The following is a 17,628-nucleotide window of genomic DNA, read 5'->3' on the forward strand; positions in this document are numbered from 1 at the left end:
CTCAGGGGACCACAATTTCATCTCTGCCTTTATCTGCGGAGTCGGGAGAGGCACGATGAGCGCAGCGCATGCCCTGCTCCCGCGGCATCCTCCCAGCCAGGCAGCATCCATTCCCAGCTGCTGCCTGGCAGCTCCAGCCACCGCAGCCCCGCACACGCTCCCCTGGAAGGGAACAGCCGGCCAAAAACCAGGGGGGCTGCCTGAACAGGGGAACGAGCACCACAACCCTGAGGCTGAGCACGCCGACCAACCTGAACTCCCGTCTTTTTCAGCGAGGAGAAGCGGCGCTTACTTAGCAGCAAGGATTCGTGTCCCCCCCCAAAAGACGGATTTCTCTCCTCAACAGATGCAATCAGTTCGTATCTGACACGGGAAACACCCAGCTCAGGCATCCACGCTTAAATATTAATGTTGCTATGATATTCCGTGTCTCTGAAACAGGCTGCAGAGCGCAAGGGAACATAAGTAGCAATAAATCTGAATTTTTGAACATTTCTGTGAAGACACTGCGCACAGCAAGGGAATCCAGCCCCACAGCACTGCCCTAGAAAACAACTCCCTTCAGCTCTGCCTCGAGTAGCAGGCTCGGGATCATGACCCAAGGCAGTTCTAGCGCTGCAGAATATTTGGGACAAAGACGATCGCAGCGAGTGTTTCTGACATCTCACTTGCACGCCACAGATTAGGTACAATTCATTATCTTTGTAATTACGCTCTGGAGGAATCGGTCCCGTTGATTCCTGTGGGGGACACGTGGAGGGGAGCTGCTCTGGCTGCATGTACACAACCCACCCCCCTGCCCTGCTCTCAGCACAGCTACGTGGCAGTTGTGGAATATCCCTATTACAAGTGTAAATTAAAACCTGTAAAATAATATGGAGATTATAAAGATTGCGTTAAAACCGCTAACAGCTTTACTGATTTACTGACAATGAAAATATATAGCATCTCCTCTGCCAGGACATTTATCAACACATGGCAACCCCGGACTAACTTGACACATAAAATGATCAAAATGGATTATGAAATCTCTTCCACTCATTTCTATTGATTTTAGTTACGATAAAATTCATCAGTGTGCAAAGGAACGCTGGCGAGTGGCGTTTCCCCCCACGCCCCCCTGCCCCCAGACCCCGGCCCATCGCCTGGCTGTAATCCCAGCCCGCCACGGCCGAGCAGGGTCCCTTACCCCAAGTGTCAGCGGCCAGCAAGCGCAGCTCCCACCGCCTGGGAATGCCCAGTGCTCTGTAAACTCTCACTTTTAAACCGTGAAGTGCTGAATTCCGAGCTAAAGAGAGGAAAGCGCGGACATAGAATCACGTTATGTTTGCGAAGGAGCACCTATCTGAATGCTTTTCCTGTAAGAATAAACTTTCCCAAGGCTCATCCGAGGTATTTCTCCAACTGCCACCACAGACTGCCAGCAAAGGGACCCTTTTTAATCCGTTTTATTGATTCATGCTTTCACTTCTTACTCCGTTAAAAACAAGGCACATTAAATACATCCTCTTATTGCTCTATAAATGCATGCGGCTCATTCTGTATATCAAAAGTAATAAATAACGGCAGTAAAACACCAAGACAGTTATAAAAATGACAACCCAGCCTCAAAACACAGCATTTAACAGTTCAGCCAAGAACAGGAACCTAACAGAGAGGTAAGTGCCACGTGGGGAGCAGGCGGGGTGTTTGTGTGTGGGCACGCGTGTCCATACACACACACACACACAACCCACACGGACACGCTGCCCCTCTGCCTGCAGTGTGTTTAAAGCACGAAATAACCCCTCCCTCCAGAAAGCCAGCTCCCCTCTCCAAAAGGAAAAGGAAAAATAACACCACCACGGTCCTGTTTTCCCACCTAGGATCAGAACAATGCAAGGCAGTGACATTTTACAACTCTTGCTACAGTACATTCACGTGGACAAAAAACCCCAACCCACGAGAAAAGCGACATTCCTGAAACAAACGTGAGGTGATAAATAAACATTTCTAGATTTCCCCCCCACCCCCACATGGAAGCAGCCGTTTTAAGTCACACATGCAATCTCCTCTTGTTACACAAGGTAGTCATACAAGGGCTCGCTGTGCCGTACAGAAGAGCAGGGAAGCATGACAGTAAAGTGCCTAAGATGCAAAGCAAACCCGCAGCCGTGGACACACACAGAGCCAAGAAAATCCCAAAGTCATGTTCTGTATGCAATATTCCTCGAACAAGAGAACAGGGAGCACGCTTTGGGTACACAGCAGAAGATCCTGGCTTTACAGGTAAACTTGTATCATTCATTCTTAACAGTGCCGTTTATGGAGGCGTGCAGGACAAGTTTTATTTGAACCATACAGGAGATGTTACAAATTGTAAATATCTCTATGTGGCCTGGAAAAGGTATCATTACTTTTGGTTTTTTCCCTTTTAAATGGTGGAATCCCACCCCCTTCCCTGAGCTCACTGAACCAGGGTACCCCGTGCATTGTACATTCATTTCCCTCCAGTTCTGCAGCACGTGTAACATCCGTGACCGTGTGCCTACCTGAAAGGGGGTTTGGGACTACGAAGCTGTGGCAGACATTACCTACTTCACCTGAACGCACTGGAATGTGTTTCAGAAAGAAAAGTTTACTGGATGACAGAAACAAACCCCTTTGTTCACAACAGATCCCTTCACGCTGTGAGCTGTGCTGCCTGCCCACGCACACAGGCTGTGCCTCGCTGGCACGGGGCTCGAGGCCACAGAGCCATAACCCTTCACACTCTGCTTTTTGGCACAAGGCAGCATCAGAATAAACTTAACATGCAGAAACCATCTGAAAGGCATTTTACCTGAGATGTCTCCTTCCTCCAGACCATACCAGCTGCTTGGATGGACAGAATTAGAACCATTTGCTGCATTTTCAATGAGCCTTGCAAAGGCTCAAACCCTCTGGGTTTGTTTTTTTAAATCTACTGTATTTTTAAACCTCTGCATTTTTCGTTTTCAAGGACTCTGCCTCTCCAGCCAAACACAGCATCTGTGCTCACTGTGCTACAGACTAACACCCCTCAGTATCTCTCTTTTGCGTATGTAATCATTTTCCTTTTCAAAAATCAAAGCAATCACTGCTGTTCGTTCCTGTGCTGCTGTTTGCCATTAGTGAAGTGGTGACATCAGTTAAAATGCAGCACTGTACACAAGTAGAAATTCTGACACCTTGGAACCGAAGCTTGTTTTGGGCTGTAAGCTGGTGTTTATGCTCAAAGAATAGAACAGAATGACAAATCTGTCAATAAACCACTCTTATGTTTTTCCCTGCCTTGGTCAACGTTAGGCAGAAATCTTCCACCTGACCTTGAACCTAGCCAGCCTAACAACAGAAAGGCAAACAGCCAGGCACACGTGTGGAAAGCAGCTCAACTGAGGGCTCCTCATTTTCTTCCTTTTCCCTTAATCTGCTGAAAAATAGCCCTTTGATGTTTATAGAGAAGTTAGGGGAATGCAAACCAAATGTCACTGTTTCACTTTGTGTTTGAGCATTTTTAAAGAGACAATTAAGGCTGCCATGCAATCAAACCCTGCCGTACCCTGTGCATCAGCAGCGTTTGTCCAAAGCTGGAAACCACACCAAGCACTCGACAGCATAAACCAACACCTGAAGGAAGCTTGCTTTTATTAATATGAGAGAAAGGAAAGCTGTCCCCTAGCTTTTAACTAAATTATTAGCTTGGGTGATTAATCAAGATGTCTCGTTGTTTTCCAGCTTCGTACCGCTGATATTTTCTTGTCTGGCCAAGTGTTGGTACCACTGAAATAACAGCAAAACCACCCACCCACAGGAGGCTCACGGCAGTTCTGTCACCCCTGCCTCAGTCTTGTCTCTTTTGTTGTACCACCTCCAATCCAGAACATCAGCTTTCCCTCTCTTGCTCTCTGCCGAAGAGGACAGATGAGCAGCTTTTCCATACTAAATGCATAGAGGCAAAACCAAAGGCAATCCATTTAAGGGCAGGATTCACTTTCTGAGCATTGCTCTCGTTGAAGGCAATACAAAAGTTAATGAACAAGGCAGCAGGTGCACGCACGTGCTTGTGTGTGCACCCAGATCCTTCTACGCTGCATTCCTGAACTCTAGTTAATAAACCCCTGCCCCTAAAGCACACCCAATCCACAAGGCCACATGCTGGAGCATTAAGAGCTGTACTGAAAATCATTAATAACGAAAACAAATGTACCAATGTGTTTTTGTATGAGCTACAGCGACGGGCAGGTACTGGTCACCTGGGACAGGCGAGGGCGATGAGAAGCACTGGAATGTCTGTGAGCGGGGCCGGCTCTGAGCTGGCTCACACCCCGCCGCCACTGCGGTCCACCGGGATCACCATCCTCTGGCGCAGGTTCTCCTCCGCCGTCTTCATCAGCACAGCCAGCCGGCTCCCCGAGACGTGCCCCTTCTGGATGGCGCTCATCAGCTTGGGGTAGAGAGGGAGAGCATCCCGTCAGCCACGTGCGACACAAACAACACAGGCAGGTGGTGCAGCCCCTCGGGAAAGGCCCCAGGAAGCAGCACGAGGGACAGCAGGGTGACTACAACCCGTGGCAGGCCCCAGCAGCCACCACAGAAGCCCTGCATGGAGCAGCAGCCGAGTCACGCAGGCCGGTGCTGCCCACCCCTTCCCACGAGGTGCGGGGGCACAGCTGCTCTCCTGCCTCTGGGACACCCACACGGTTCCAGTCTGAGTCAACACTCGCTACTGGCTTGTGGACAAAGCAATTAGTGAATACACAGAACTGATTTTTCCATGTGTAAAACTGCTGTGGGGTTTCAAAGACTCGCCTCTAAGCTCATTTACACTTTCCAGAAATACCAGCAAAGGTTTTGGCAGGGTGTGGGTGGCAGGAAGAGGGGAAGTACCAAACACAATCCCTTGGGAACTAACAGCGCAGGTAACCACCAGCACCAGGGGTTTTCAGGGACATTGCACCATGTAGGAGAACCCATCTACTCCAGGGACATTGCAGAATGCAGACCTCATCTACTTCACAGGTGCTGCTTTTTTTAATACCTGGAAGATGTATCTGACAGAAGAACCCCATTCCTGATACAGCACCGGCCCTTTCTCATTCACACGCCTTTCTCTGCAGAGATACTGCACTTGACTTCCACAATGCTTTCAAATCCAAATTCCTTTATAGACTTTTAAAACTAATTTGCCTTTAAGTCCTCGAAACTGGACTCGGCTCTATCTTAACGAACACACACTAGTGCCAAGATTTTAGCTAATTCTTTTTTATCCCATGGATAAAGCAAGCATTAGACTTGAAATTACATGCAGTCATCTTGTCAAAGACTACTCTGGGAAGCAATCCGCTCTTACAAAATGCAATTTCTTACTCTCATTGAGTGCTAAGAATCCTTCAGATTCCTTCCCTTCCACAGGAAAATCTACTAATTATATTTGCAGCTGGACCTATGCAAATGTGGTATCAACCCTGTCAAGGCTGGGAGGCGCAGCCTGGGGAAGGGACAGAAGGGAACCCCACGCTTTACAGACCCAGCGAGGCTGTAGGTGTTGTGATTCCCCTGCGCAGCCCTGAGGCACAGCAGCTGATGAGCTGGGAAGGAGAGGACCAGCAGCAGGCAGAGCAGTAGCTACAGCCAGAAAGAGAAGTCTGCCATGGCTTGGGCATGGTGATCTCCCTCATCTCCCTCCTCACTTCCAGAGTGATCCCTGTGCACCAGGAGGGAGGTCCTAAGAGGACAGGCATTGCCCTCACAGCCAGTCACCCTGCTTGGGGATGCACTCTACTAGGCTTGGCTCTGTCCGGCCTGACTACACCATGTGCTCTCTGGGTAAGTGACCACAGAAGAGCTGACTGACCCTCTGGCATTGCCTTGCAAACAAGGGTTTCTGGTACGTGGGTCTGTCGGGACCCCGAGGACAGCTGCTGTTGGGAAAAAGCTTCCTCCTGATTTAACGTGGCGAGGATTTTTTGTCTTTACATACCAAAACTAGTTCCCAAGGCCTCCCTCAGTCCTTAAGCATAAATGACAGCAGCACTAGGCTTCTGTATGCAAGTCCTCACAAGAAGAGTCACTGGCGCGAGATGGGTCGGAGTGCACCTACAACTGTCAGAGCTCTGCCTCCTGCCACAGCCTGTCGCTCCGCTCTCTCTGTGCCAAACGCCTGCAGGTACCAGCCTCTGCCAGGCTCAGCTCTCACCAGCCGCTGTTTGTGTGGGCCAAGCGAGGCCCTTGGCACGGCCGTGCTCCCCACCCGCAGGGCAGCGCAGCCACCCCGCCACAGCGTGTTCCTGTATTCCAACAAACCACCCCAGATATTTGCGCACGGCGACCAGCATTCGCCGGCAAAACTCAATTACCTGGCAGTGTTCAGAAGGCAAACACAAAAGTGCTGGGAACTGGCTTAACGGATCCATTTACAAAAATTAAGCAAACATTTAATGCATTTTGTTCCTTCCGTGGCAACCTCCTGTTACTTTTATTGCCGCCCTTCCTGCCTGGCTACGCAGCAGCTCCCGGCATGCTGCACTCTGCCTCCGCTGCCAGCAGGGGCACAGGCACAAGGGAGCAGTGCCCAGGGCAATCCCCAGCCTCAAATCATAGACTCGTAGCATGGTTTCAGCTGGAAGAGACCTTTAAGCTCATGGAAGAGACCTTTAAGCCTCTGTCCCAGCCCTATCACCCACCAGCCCATTGCCCTCAGTGCAACATCCACCCAGCTCTGAAACCCCTCCAGGGACGGTGACTCCAGCAGCTCCCTGGGCAGCCCCTTCCAATGCCTGACAACCCTGTCAGCAAAGAAATTCCTCCTCACATCCAGCCTGAACCACCCTGAGTGTAACTTGAGGCCGTTTCCTCTTGTTCTGTTGCTTGTTACTAGGGAACTGACCCCCTCCTTGCAACAGCTTCCTTTCAGGTAGTTGTAGAGAGTGAGAAGGTCTCCCCTGAGCCTTCTTTTCTCAAGGCTAAATAGCCCCAGATCCCTCAGCCCTTCCTCATCTGAGATGTGCTCCAAACCCTTTCCTAGCTTGGAAGCCCAGCCTCTGGATCCTCTCCAGCACCTCAATGTCCTCCTTCTAGAGAGGGGCTCAAACCTGGACACAGGAGCAACCTCACCACAGCCAAGTCCAGGGCAACGATCACCTCCCTGCTCCTGCTGACAACACTGTTCCTGATCCAGGCCAGGATGTCTGTATACTTAGCTTGCATTGTGAAGTGCAGAGGAGAAGCCAGTAGCCAGAGTTACACAGCTTTATAAAAGCCCCTATGAAGCTATACCAGAACAGTGACTCTCCTTTCGTATTTCCCAGGTGCTGTGACGTAGGGCAGGGAACCCTTACTGAGCCCACTCAGCACAGTAAAGCAAAAAATCCAGAAAGCCACCACAAAACCCACAGATTATGCAATTACTGGTTATTTCAACTCCTTAACCAAAACATACCCAAACTAATCAAGTCACAGTTTAACACAGCCCTTACAGGAGAGTGTGGCTTCCCCCCTGCCAAGTAGTTTCCACATGCAAAGGGAGGTAAGAGGGAGAGAGCCCTGTCTGCACCCAGAAATCCAGCTGTAGTTTTCTCTTTATTTGGAAACATAAATCCCCAAAGTTGTTGTTCCTTCCTTCCCCTCCACGGCTTGGGGTTTTTTTTTGCCCTTCCCCCAAGTGCATTCCAGTTACACAGCTGAAAATTGCTGCATTTTAGGCAAATAAATAGTCCTTTTTTCTAATGCTGGACACAACCTGTGAAGATTTTCTGCATTTAGATTCAACAATGCTGCTCTTATCTACAGCTCATCTCGAGAGAGACAATTACCATTTCCTTTGCCTTGATCTTGTTTGTTTAACTTGACACAGTGAAGAAAGGGCTGACATTGACCAAAATCCCCAGCATTAATTTATCTCATGTTCGGCATTCATCATTGCCACCATGCAGGAAAGACATGGCAGTCACTTGAAATACCACACCAAGAAAGACTCCATGAAAACAAAGCTGGCTGGCAAACTGCATATGTGAGAGGAGCTGGGCAAACAAGCCTTTCAGCAGCACCCTGAATTTTACTGTAAAGCCCTGCAAAAAGCAGGTGTTTGGGCTGCCAATGTAATGGCCTTCAAAACTGAGTAATGTCAGCCAGACCAGGAGCTAACATGGGACAGGATGGACTGGATGGGCTTTAACCACAAGCTCATTCTTTAACGCATTCAAAATAGTTCAGAGACTACTAATCACTGAACAGACCCAGATGAATGCCAGTGTGCATCCTGTGCCATTTACCTTGCAACGGACAACTGTCATTTGGAGTATATTTAAACAGCATTTCTGTACTTTAAAAGCCCAATCCAGGTTTGTACCGTGTTACTCTTTGTAAATTGGACCCATTCTTTGGGTCTTACTGGTTCTGCACATGAAAACAAATCCTGGGATCTCAGAGCTGCCTGAGGATGGCTCTGTGTGCCCCTCACCTTGCCATCTGGCAAATGACTTCCCCACTACAGCATCTACCCAAGTAACCCTCACCCAGTCTCCAACCAGCAAAGAGGGAAAAAATTGAACAGTTCTGCCTTTGGCCAGTGAAGTTACAGCTTCTGCTGTCACAAAGGAACACCCACCTGCAGAAACTCGTTGAGCTCAACCTGTCCGTTTTTGTTCAGATCCACTTCATTGAGAATATCATGAAGTGTGTTTTCAGCAATTTGCACACTGATGCTCTAGACAACAAAAAACCAGCACAGAAGTATGTCAGCAGGATGGTTCAGCTCTACTTATGCCACGCTTGGATATTTAGATAAGAGGCTTAAAAAGGAAACTAAGAGAACACAAGGAAACATTACCTCCAAGACACGCTGCACATCCAGTATAGTAATAAACCCTTTCTTCTCCTTGTCAAACATGTGGAATCGCTTCTTGTACCTGCAAGATAAGGATTATCGGTGGGAAAAACTGTGCTCGGAAGAATGACAGGTATTAATTCCTAGCAGCAGAGGGGACTCTCTTACTCTACTTACCTTTCAATATCTGAAGGCACTAGACTGATTTCAGAGCTGTCTGTTAATTGATCAGATTTTACTTTGTAGCCCATTTCATAATAGAGAAATTTCTTAGCAGCTTCAAGTTCTTCCTACAACAATGAAAGGAACATGGTGTATCTGAGGAACAGCAAGTTCTTACACAACTGCTTTCAATGTGGTGTTTATTGGCTTCTTCCACTTCACTGGAATTTATCTAAAGTCCAAAAACCAAGCAGATGGTGGCCAAGAAATATTTTAAAAGTTAAGCCTGGGCACTTTTTAGTCTTGAAAAGCAACATCAAGTCTAGTACAGACTTCTAACAACTGCCTAAATGCTTTTAGGCCCATGCCACACATGGTGTATCCACATGTGGTGTATCCACCCGTTTCATGAAGAATGGGCACAGCATTAAGGGGCCTGAGTGGCAGTTAACAGCAGGAAGGAGCACGCTCAGCGATGTCTGCAGCAGCAGCTGAGGCTTCCCTGGCATGTACACCCACACCACTTCATCTGGCAAGGACCTGCCTGTGAGGGTGCACTGGGAGACCAACCAAAGTCCACCAGACTCCTCTTATATACCCCAACAAAGTGCACAAATTAGCCTTAGAGTCTCAAACCAACAAAGACTTACTTAATGGTCTTACTGTAAGTGCTACACTAAATAATAACAATAAATGCTCTTCTGGATAGACAAGGCTGAGTTGCCTCAGCTGTCAAGTTGAAATAGAGCATGTGCTACACTGCTATAAAAAGGCAGCACTTCAAAATGGTCCAAGACTAGTTATAGAAGAGGTGCTCAGTAACTCATGAGAGGCCTCGGGCTTGTTTGAGAGGAAACTTTTCCAAAAGAGACCCCAGTAGACACTCAAGGAATGCAGCCATTGCATCCCTCCTGGCATTAGTGAGCTCTCACAAGCCACAGTTGGCTTTGCGAGTGTAACCAGCACATGCAGTTCTTGTTAATTTTCCTTCCTGCTGGTCCTGGTGAGGAGAGCAATGCCAAGTCTGCTTTCATTTTTAAGGCTGGGGAACAACACAATACAGATCTCCCCTTTCCCTTCCAGCCCCTGGCCAATATCAACACATTTCACAGTGATTTTGATAAAGTCTTTATAAATGAAACATGCCGAAGAGAATCATTCTCTCAGGAGAATGAAGAATCACTTGAAGTTTTCTATTCAACCAATTTACATTGTTAACATGGAAACTACTTAGGAAAAAAAGAGAACAGTTTCAGATGGAAAAGGCCCTTTGCACCTTTTTTTTCTGCTCACTCCAGTTGAGTTCTTTGCCCATGATTTCTACAATCCTTGGCAGGGCCTCCTCTGCAGCTTGCACGTTCAGAAAGGCCAGGCGAGTACGTCGGGAAATCATATCCACTGCCGTGCGAGCATACTCTTTAACACCATAGACAACCTACAACAATAAGCCAAGGGGGGGGAAATGCAGATGAGAAAGGAGGCTGGCATTGTTGGAAATTATGTTTGGCACCACAAACCGCACTGCTGGGCTGGCCATACAGAACGAACCTTCTGTAGCTATTTCCCACCCACTCGAGAGACAGGTTTGAGGAGCTCTCTTTTCCTTGGAGCTTTCTATAAAATGCACCTGGGCTCAAATGTGTGTGCATGAAATAAAAACCTGACATTGCATAATTATATGTGTGTACATAAACAGAAAAATAAAGCGTGCTCTGGGGAAGGGAAAACACAAGAGCGGAAACAAAACCTGGACCTCACCAAATGAGAGGGCTTACGGGATGTTTTACAGCCTGAGACTAACCTGCTCTAGGACCTGCTTGCCCCAAGAACAGAATCAAAGAGCAATATGCAGTTTGTCCACATACCTCAGCTTCAATATAAGGAAATTCAGACACAAGACGTTTTCCAACGATAGGCCACCTCTTTCCTGTAACCTGGGCTATTTTGGCCACCTCATAAGCCTTGTCACCGTATGTTGAAGCTAGATGCTGAGCCACCTAGGGAGTTGGAAACAAATTCAGTATGGTTCTGAAAGAACCTCAAATAAACACACGTTTTTCTTACCACCAATAACAAGTAAGCTGAAGTAGGCATTAGATTCTGATTGTGTGGGAAGAAGCTACTTGTGCTGTGCAGGGGTCAGGCCAACACTGACACCACTATGTAGGTATCGATGGAACTGTGACTAACGATGCTCTCAACTCTTCTGCTACGCTGGGATCTCTATCTGAAGTGTAGACTTTGTTGGGCTCAGAAGAAGACAAAGCTCTAGCATGCTATAAATTTTAAAGCAGGAAACAGTCAAGATTAGGAGGAAGAGAAAAAGGAACTAGAGAAGAAGAGTTACTAGAATTTTTGTTGCAACTCTCTTTGCCCTGGCTGGACGATCAGCTCTTACCAGGCTCAACAGACCTTTGTACAAGTGATGCTGGCATTAGATTTAGTGGCAGAACAGAGAAACGTCAGAGCATCAACAGAAACCATGGCTCACCTCACTTTCAAGTCCATAGTCTTGGACCAACCTAATGTAGAGAGTGGGACTCCAGTCCTCAGCCCCTTCTAGCTGCAGTCCAATGGTCCTGCTGGAGCCTGCGTTCAGATGGTGTGCCTGGATAGCTGCGTCAATGGTGTCCTGCGCCATGGAGCGGTACGTTGTCCACTTCCCACCTGCAACCACACATTTACTTTGCTATTTGGGGAAAGCAACTGGAATGCAAAGTTGGTATGTACTCTGTGTTACATGTCACACTACTCTTACTCGGCTTGCTCCAACAAGGCAGCCGTGGACCACTGATGGACCATTACCTTATCATAGCAATGTGAATGATTATCCTGTAACAAGAAAAGGTTTGAATAAAACACACTGGGGAAGCCAACAAAGCTCTACTCATAGAGAACCTCCAGTACCTGCTATGGTGACAAGGCCGCTCTCACTGATGTTAACGATGTGATTCCGGCAAATTGACTGCGTGTCTTTGGAGTTGGGGTCTGTGACCAGGGGACGAATGCCACTCCATGCTGCCAGCACATCTCCTCTTCTCACTGTCCAGAACAACCAAAGAGCGGCCAGAGTCAGACAGGAACCGATGGGTATTTATCTCGTATCCCTCCCGTGGTCTTTGTGGCCTTGCCCCTGAGAAGATCCTTGCTGTGAGACAAGGACTGCACTACACCATGCTTGTTAGCTGAGCAACTTAAAAAGCTAGAGAAGAGTCTCCAAAATAATGGAATCAATTGGGCTGCAGGATTCAAAACAATATTCTCTAGCTCAAAACAAAGTCAGACAGGTCCATTTTTCAAACTGGTTAAAAACCCAGCAGAACAGAGATATCCTGAGAATTGACCAACCGAGAGAGATTCAACTGTCAAACTCACCTATCAGCTCAAAAAAAACACCCTCAACACCAAAGCCCAAAGCCTACCAAAACCAACACACTCATCCCAGCACCAAGTCCTCTCCTTGGCTGCCTGTGCTGACACAACAGTCCTTACATTACATTTTAGAAAGCAAAACAAAGTTTGTTCCATATGAGAAAAACATTTGATGTTTTTCTCTAACTTGCAGGTTATTTTTCCAAGTTTTTGTCTTGACAAGTGATCTTTACCCACAGCCCTTATCAGAAGCGCAGTTACACTCACATACAAAGGGAAAACTTATTGGCAAGGCTGTGGCTGGCTGCAGCACATCCCCAAAGCTTGTACCCCATGCTGGAGTTTGCTACTGCACTGCAATCTGAAAGGGCTCAACCGACTAGCCAAAACCCATCCAGCACAAGGCCACGTCTCTTACATGCAACTGCCTCTTCCACTCCTGCCTCCTCCTCACCATGGCTTCAGAAATGTGTCCCTCTCTAGGCCCTGCCTGACTAAATGGCCACTTGGGGCTTTCATCCCTGATGCTACTCCTCTGCTTCCTGCCCCGTTACAAGATCTGACCAAAGTCAACCTCCACTTCTCAGTAAACTTGCAGGAAGAAAACCTTAAGGCATCAGGTAGTCATAAAAACCCTTAACAGTTGTTGGAAAACATCCCAGCCTCCAAAAGTCACTGTTTTTAATATGTAAAACACGACATCAATAGAAAAATAATGTAATGTTGTTGCTTATTAAATGTGCAACAGGAAAATGGACCGGTTGGCTTCATACTGAAGGAGTTGGGATTTTGGGTTTTTTTCTTTAACACAACTTTCAAATAAATGATAATTGAAAAACCAGTAAAAGTGTGTAAAAATATCCCCCAAAGAACACAAAATAGATTTCAGAAATCAGTGGTGCTCTGCCAGCATGTTTAACCTGCCAAAATGAAGTGTTAATCACAGAAATAAGATACCATATTACGTTCATAAACTAATGAAACTAGAAAAAGCAGCATGCGTGACACTATAATTAAACAGTTGGAACACATCCAAGCCTGTGTAAGTTGATAACCCTGGCACTGTCTCTGGCAGCAAAAAGGCAGGTCTGCAGTGAGTTGATATGGCCAGCACAGTTGTTAATTCAATAACAAGCAATCTATAAACACTGCTAATTGCATATGTGAAAAACAGCGTGCACCTAGGTAGGTTTCCTTCTAAAGAATTAAACACTTCACAATGTCCTTCTGTGGAAACACCTTGCAAAACCTCTGTCTTGTTCACAGCCTTTACCACTTACCTGTCTGGCCTCCTGCACTTACTCATATCGACATCTGCTCAGGGGACTTGCAGGTACCTTTCCTGAAGGCTCAGTACAGAGCCATCAATTATCCACCAGAAGAAACAAATCAGGTAGCATTTCCCATCTCTGGACAGCAAGTTTTCCTACATCTAAGGCTGGTGTGATGTTCCTGACCAGGCATCTTTCAGGTTTATTTCAATGCTGCTGCAGCTGCTACAACAGCAACATGGAAGTGCAAAGCACAATCATCTACAAACAACCTCACCACGAAGCAAAGAAGTATCTCTCCTTTAAACCAGCCCTGAGTCAAAGCAGGCCAGTGTCTTACAACAGATGTGTTCTCAGCTCTGCTACTGAAGGGAAACTGTCACCAAATATTTTTTGTAGGTTCTGCTTTTTGCCCATTCTACTGTCCTCTCCCACTGAAAGCTGACACTGCTGGACATCTACCGTACCAAGAAAAGCAGATGCTAAGAATAAAGTTCCTAGAAAAAGGGAAAGAAAAACAAAGGCAAGGGAAAAGTCAGAACAACTTCTCCTTCAAGAAAAACTGGAGAGTTCTTTATGCCCTTGAGTTGCCGTGTGACCAAACTGTCCCAGTTCTGCAAAAGCTCACTCTTGGCACCCAAAGAGACCAGAGTGACTCGGGTGTGCAGCTGGGCCGCTGGCACCAGCCAGGTGAAAGGCACGTGAAACCTGAACGTGCAGCTATCAACTGATTCCCCTCTCACAGGTCCAAGCAGCGTGGGGGTACCTGCAAACATACCATTTCACAGCTCTGAACCATAGAGCATGACACACTTGTGTCCCACTAGTCTGAAAAACACCCCAACACCCAAGTTACCAGAGTCATGGGAAAACTTCAGGCAGACAGCATTTGTTCAAACCAAAACACCCCAGTCCCATCAGCACCATCCCAGGAAGTACCACAGCTGCCAGTTTTTACCTTCAACGTCAACACTAAGGTAGTTGCGCACTTCATTCAAAATGAAGTTGATATCTTCTTCCGTTGGTATGGGGTGGGAAGTGACATCAGTGGGGCTGTCTGTGGTCCCTGCGATGGTCATCTTCTCCCACGGCAGGAAGAAGATCACTCTGCCGTCACTGGTGGCTGGGTCAAGCAGACCCATGTTACCAGGGCTGAAACAAATAAAGGACATGGTTCAGAACAGGTCAGGCACCGCCAGGGATTCTTTCCTTGCGCACCTTGTGCCACACGTTAAGTAACAGAACGTTACCTTTGTTCTTAGAGCAAATGACTGAAAAAAAATAAAGACCTGAGATTTTGCACGTGGCCATGGCATGACTTTAAATGGTATTTCTCCAAACCTCTGGCACTAAGGCCTTTGGATGTGATATGCAGATACTGCTGGAATTTGATTTCCTAAGCGAGTCAGCAGAACACAACCTTAAAGTGAACGACCACGCCTTTGGCACCTCACATCTCCACTCACTCTGGAAAACCCTGCTCCTTGGGATTTCAATCACAAACACTTGGGAATTTTCAAGTGCAATTACTTGCAACTCATTATGGCATGAGCAACTTCTTTTAATCAAACAATGGACCATCGTTCATGTTATGCCACAAAAGGAAAGAGAAAGTGAAACAGAATGCACATGAAAACGGCAGAAGGAAGAACAGAACCTTAGCTCTAGAATGATGTGTCTAAGTATGCAATGAGAAAAATTAAAGGTGAAATACTATTAACTCAAATTATCAATTATCTATTTGCCCTAAACAGAGGACAAAAGGAAAGACTTACAATGTTCCAATGACTTCCACAACCTGCATTTGCAATGAAGGTGGGGCAAGAGGGGGCAAGGGTGAGCAACAGAGAGAAAAAGCAGAGAAAACAGGAGAGTATCAACACTGAGATCATAAGCCTCATCAGCACAGTTAAACAGCAAACTTCCAGTGACAGCACAGCCCGAGTTTGTTGACCACCTGCCACTCCAACAGGAACAAACAGCCACAGACTCCCCAGGGATTCAGACCAAGAGCTATACTCTAGACGATCCCATCTCCTGCATTCCCGAATGGGGAGCCCCGTTTTTAAGGAAACAAAAAGGCAAATGGGACAAGTAACTGGATGCTACCATTCAGAGATTCTTTTCCCTTTCTTTATCCCAGTGTTACAAACAAAATGATACAGTAGAATGAAGAAAAAGAGCAGTTCTCCATGCAGGGAATCTCAGTTTTTGTATCAATGTTTTCTGGTATCATATAAAAAATCCAGAGGTACCAGCTAGTCACCCTCGTGGCTTATCAAACAGCTCTGCTTGTACCGCAGACAACAAAAGACTTCTAGAAAGTTTACTTCAAAATAAACAGTCTTCATACAGGAAACTACTTAAGCTGCCCCTTTTTCTGTTCATTTTTACTTAAAGGCAAGAGGCTGACTTTCATTTCAGGTGCTAGACGTTCCCTGTGGAAACATCTGCAGCCAGTTTAGCAGTCTTTGGGCTTTGCACCTATTCCTGGTAAAGGAAGGAGGATGTGGGAAGTACATGGAAGGAGGACATGAGGCACATGCATTCAGGTGGTAACAAGGACCATCAGAGGGGATAATTCAATGGACTCAACTATTAACACAAAGACCTGCTTGGCTATGAGTTAGCTATTCAAGAGAGCTGCAAGCTGAATCACTGCATGTTTCACTTTTGGGAAGTCTAAACTACTGAAGCAAAGTTTTCAATATCTGGGAAGGCTGGAGGAGAGGCTGAAAATTTCATATAGAGCATGTATATCAGACCATTTTTTCAAGATGATATTTATAGACAGCTTAAGCATACAGTTGGAGAAGGACAATTTAATAGGGGGAGTCAACACAGATTTGCGAAAGGTAAATCACGTCAGACAAATGATTACTTTTTAAAATGAAAGCGCTATTGATCTAGAGACGGAGGAGACTCGGGATTTAATATACAGCATCGGAACGGTCGGAGAACCTCAGGTGCTTCCTCAGAAGTACCACACTGTTTCTCACGTGACTCTGTGAAAACTGTCACAAACGGGGAAGAGAGACACGTGAAGACTTAAAACTGAGCTTCACCACAACGTCTATGGACTGAAGTGCTTTCAGTCAGATTACACAGCAAATGATGAGGAAGGATGAAAGAGTTTCCCATACACCAATTAATTTACCGAATTAATGACTACCAGCTATCCTGGGAAGCTCACTCTCCATCTCTTATTGCTATGTTTGCTCCACTGTGTATGAATAACTTTAAGAGCCACAAAACCAAATGCAAAATAAGGTGTTTCCCATCAAACAGCAGCATGCTAACACCCAAATCTCACTGCTCTGGAACGCCTCTGGGGTCACGCTGCTCACACCAAGAGCACTTCTGGAACCACGTGTTTTTATAAGACATGAACTCCTATGATTACAGAATGGATGCAAGCATGGGGTATGAGCTACAGCAGCATCGGCCACTTTAAAATAGTCTTTAAAGACTACTAAAATGGGTAAGTTCAGGATGTAAACTCTGCAGTGAGGCGATGCCTTTACACAGAAACAGGCAAACGGTCTTGGAGTATAATACAGATGGCTGTGAAGTGACTCTGTCGGTAAAGCAAACATCAAGATACCCAGCCTAATGGTGAAGCAATTGTGTGATGTTTAAGAGTTGACTTTAAACAACTGGATGTGTTTGGAGTGTGTCTAACTTTAAAAAGACTTATCCCAAAAAGCAGAGCAGATAACTGGACAATGTATGTCGAGTAAGTGGCAAATCAGGAAAGAACCCTGAAAATAGATGGCTCAAGTGCACATGGAATGTAAGAAGGTATTGACTACTGAACCAGGCAAGATGATTTAACTGAAGGTCGGCTCAAAACACTTGAGCCTGAAGTCAGCAAGTGGTTAATTCCTGGACATTAAATATGGCATTTCACAGGGCAGAACAGCTACATGAAAGATTTCTAGTTGGAGAGGCATTTGACTGAAGCACCACAAATGCAGTTTAAGAACAAACAGGTGACTT

General features: G+C 46.5%; 1 protein-coding gene across 2 annotated transcripts in view; it reads right to left on the reverse strand.

Moving 5' to 3' along the window:
* Positions 1-1,432: 1,432 nt before the first annotated feature.
* The window catches only part of GPD2 (glycerol-3-phosphate dehydrogenase 2), a 63,238-nt gene continuing 47,042 nt past the window's right edge, over positions 1,433-17,628 (reverse strand). For both annotated transcript variants that reach the window (XM_062004988.1, XM_062004989.1), the window contains 9 exons: positions 14,588-14,781; positions 11,894-12,028; positions 11,478-11,653; positions 10,852-10,983; positions 10,263-10,421; positions 9,002-9,114; positions 8,828-8,906; positions 8,606-8,704; positions 1,433-4,444 (listed from right to left, as the gene is read on the reverse strand). In XM_062004988.1, the coding sequence (XP_061860972.1) occupies positions 4,319-4,444; positions 8,606-8,704; positions 8,828-8,906; positions 9,002-9,114; positions 10,263-10,421; positions 10,852-10,983; positions 11,478-11,653; positions 11,894-12,028; positions 14,588-14,781 (1,213 nt within the window). In that variant the 3' untranslated portion in view covers positions 1,433-4,318. The remainder of the gene's footprint in view (positions 4,445-8,605; positions 8,705-8,827; positions 8,907-9,001; positions 9,115-10,262; positions 10,422-10,851; positions 10,984-11,477; positions 11,654-11,893; positions 12,029-14,587; positions 14,782-17,628) is intronic.

Source organism: Colius striatus, chromosome 11, assembly GCF_028858725.1.
Source record: "Colius striatus isolate bColStr4 chromosome 11, bColStr4.1.hap1, whole genome shotgun sequence".
Classification (NCBI taxonomy): domain Eukaryota; kingdom Metazoa; phylum Chordata; class Aves; order Coliiformes; family Coliidae; genus Colius; species Colius striatus.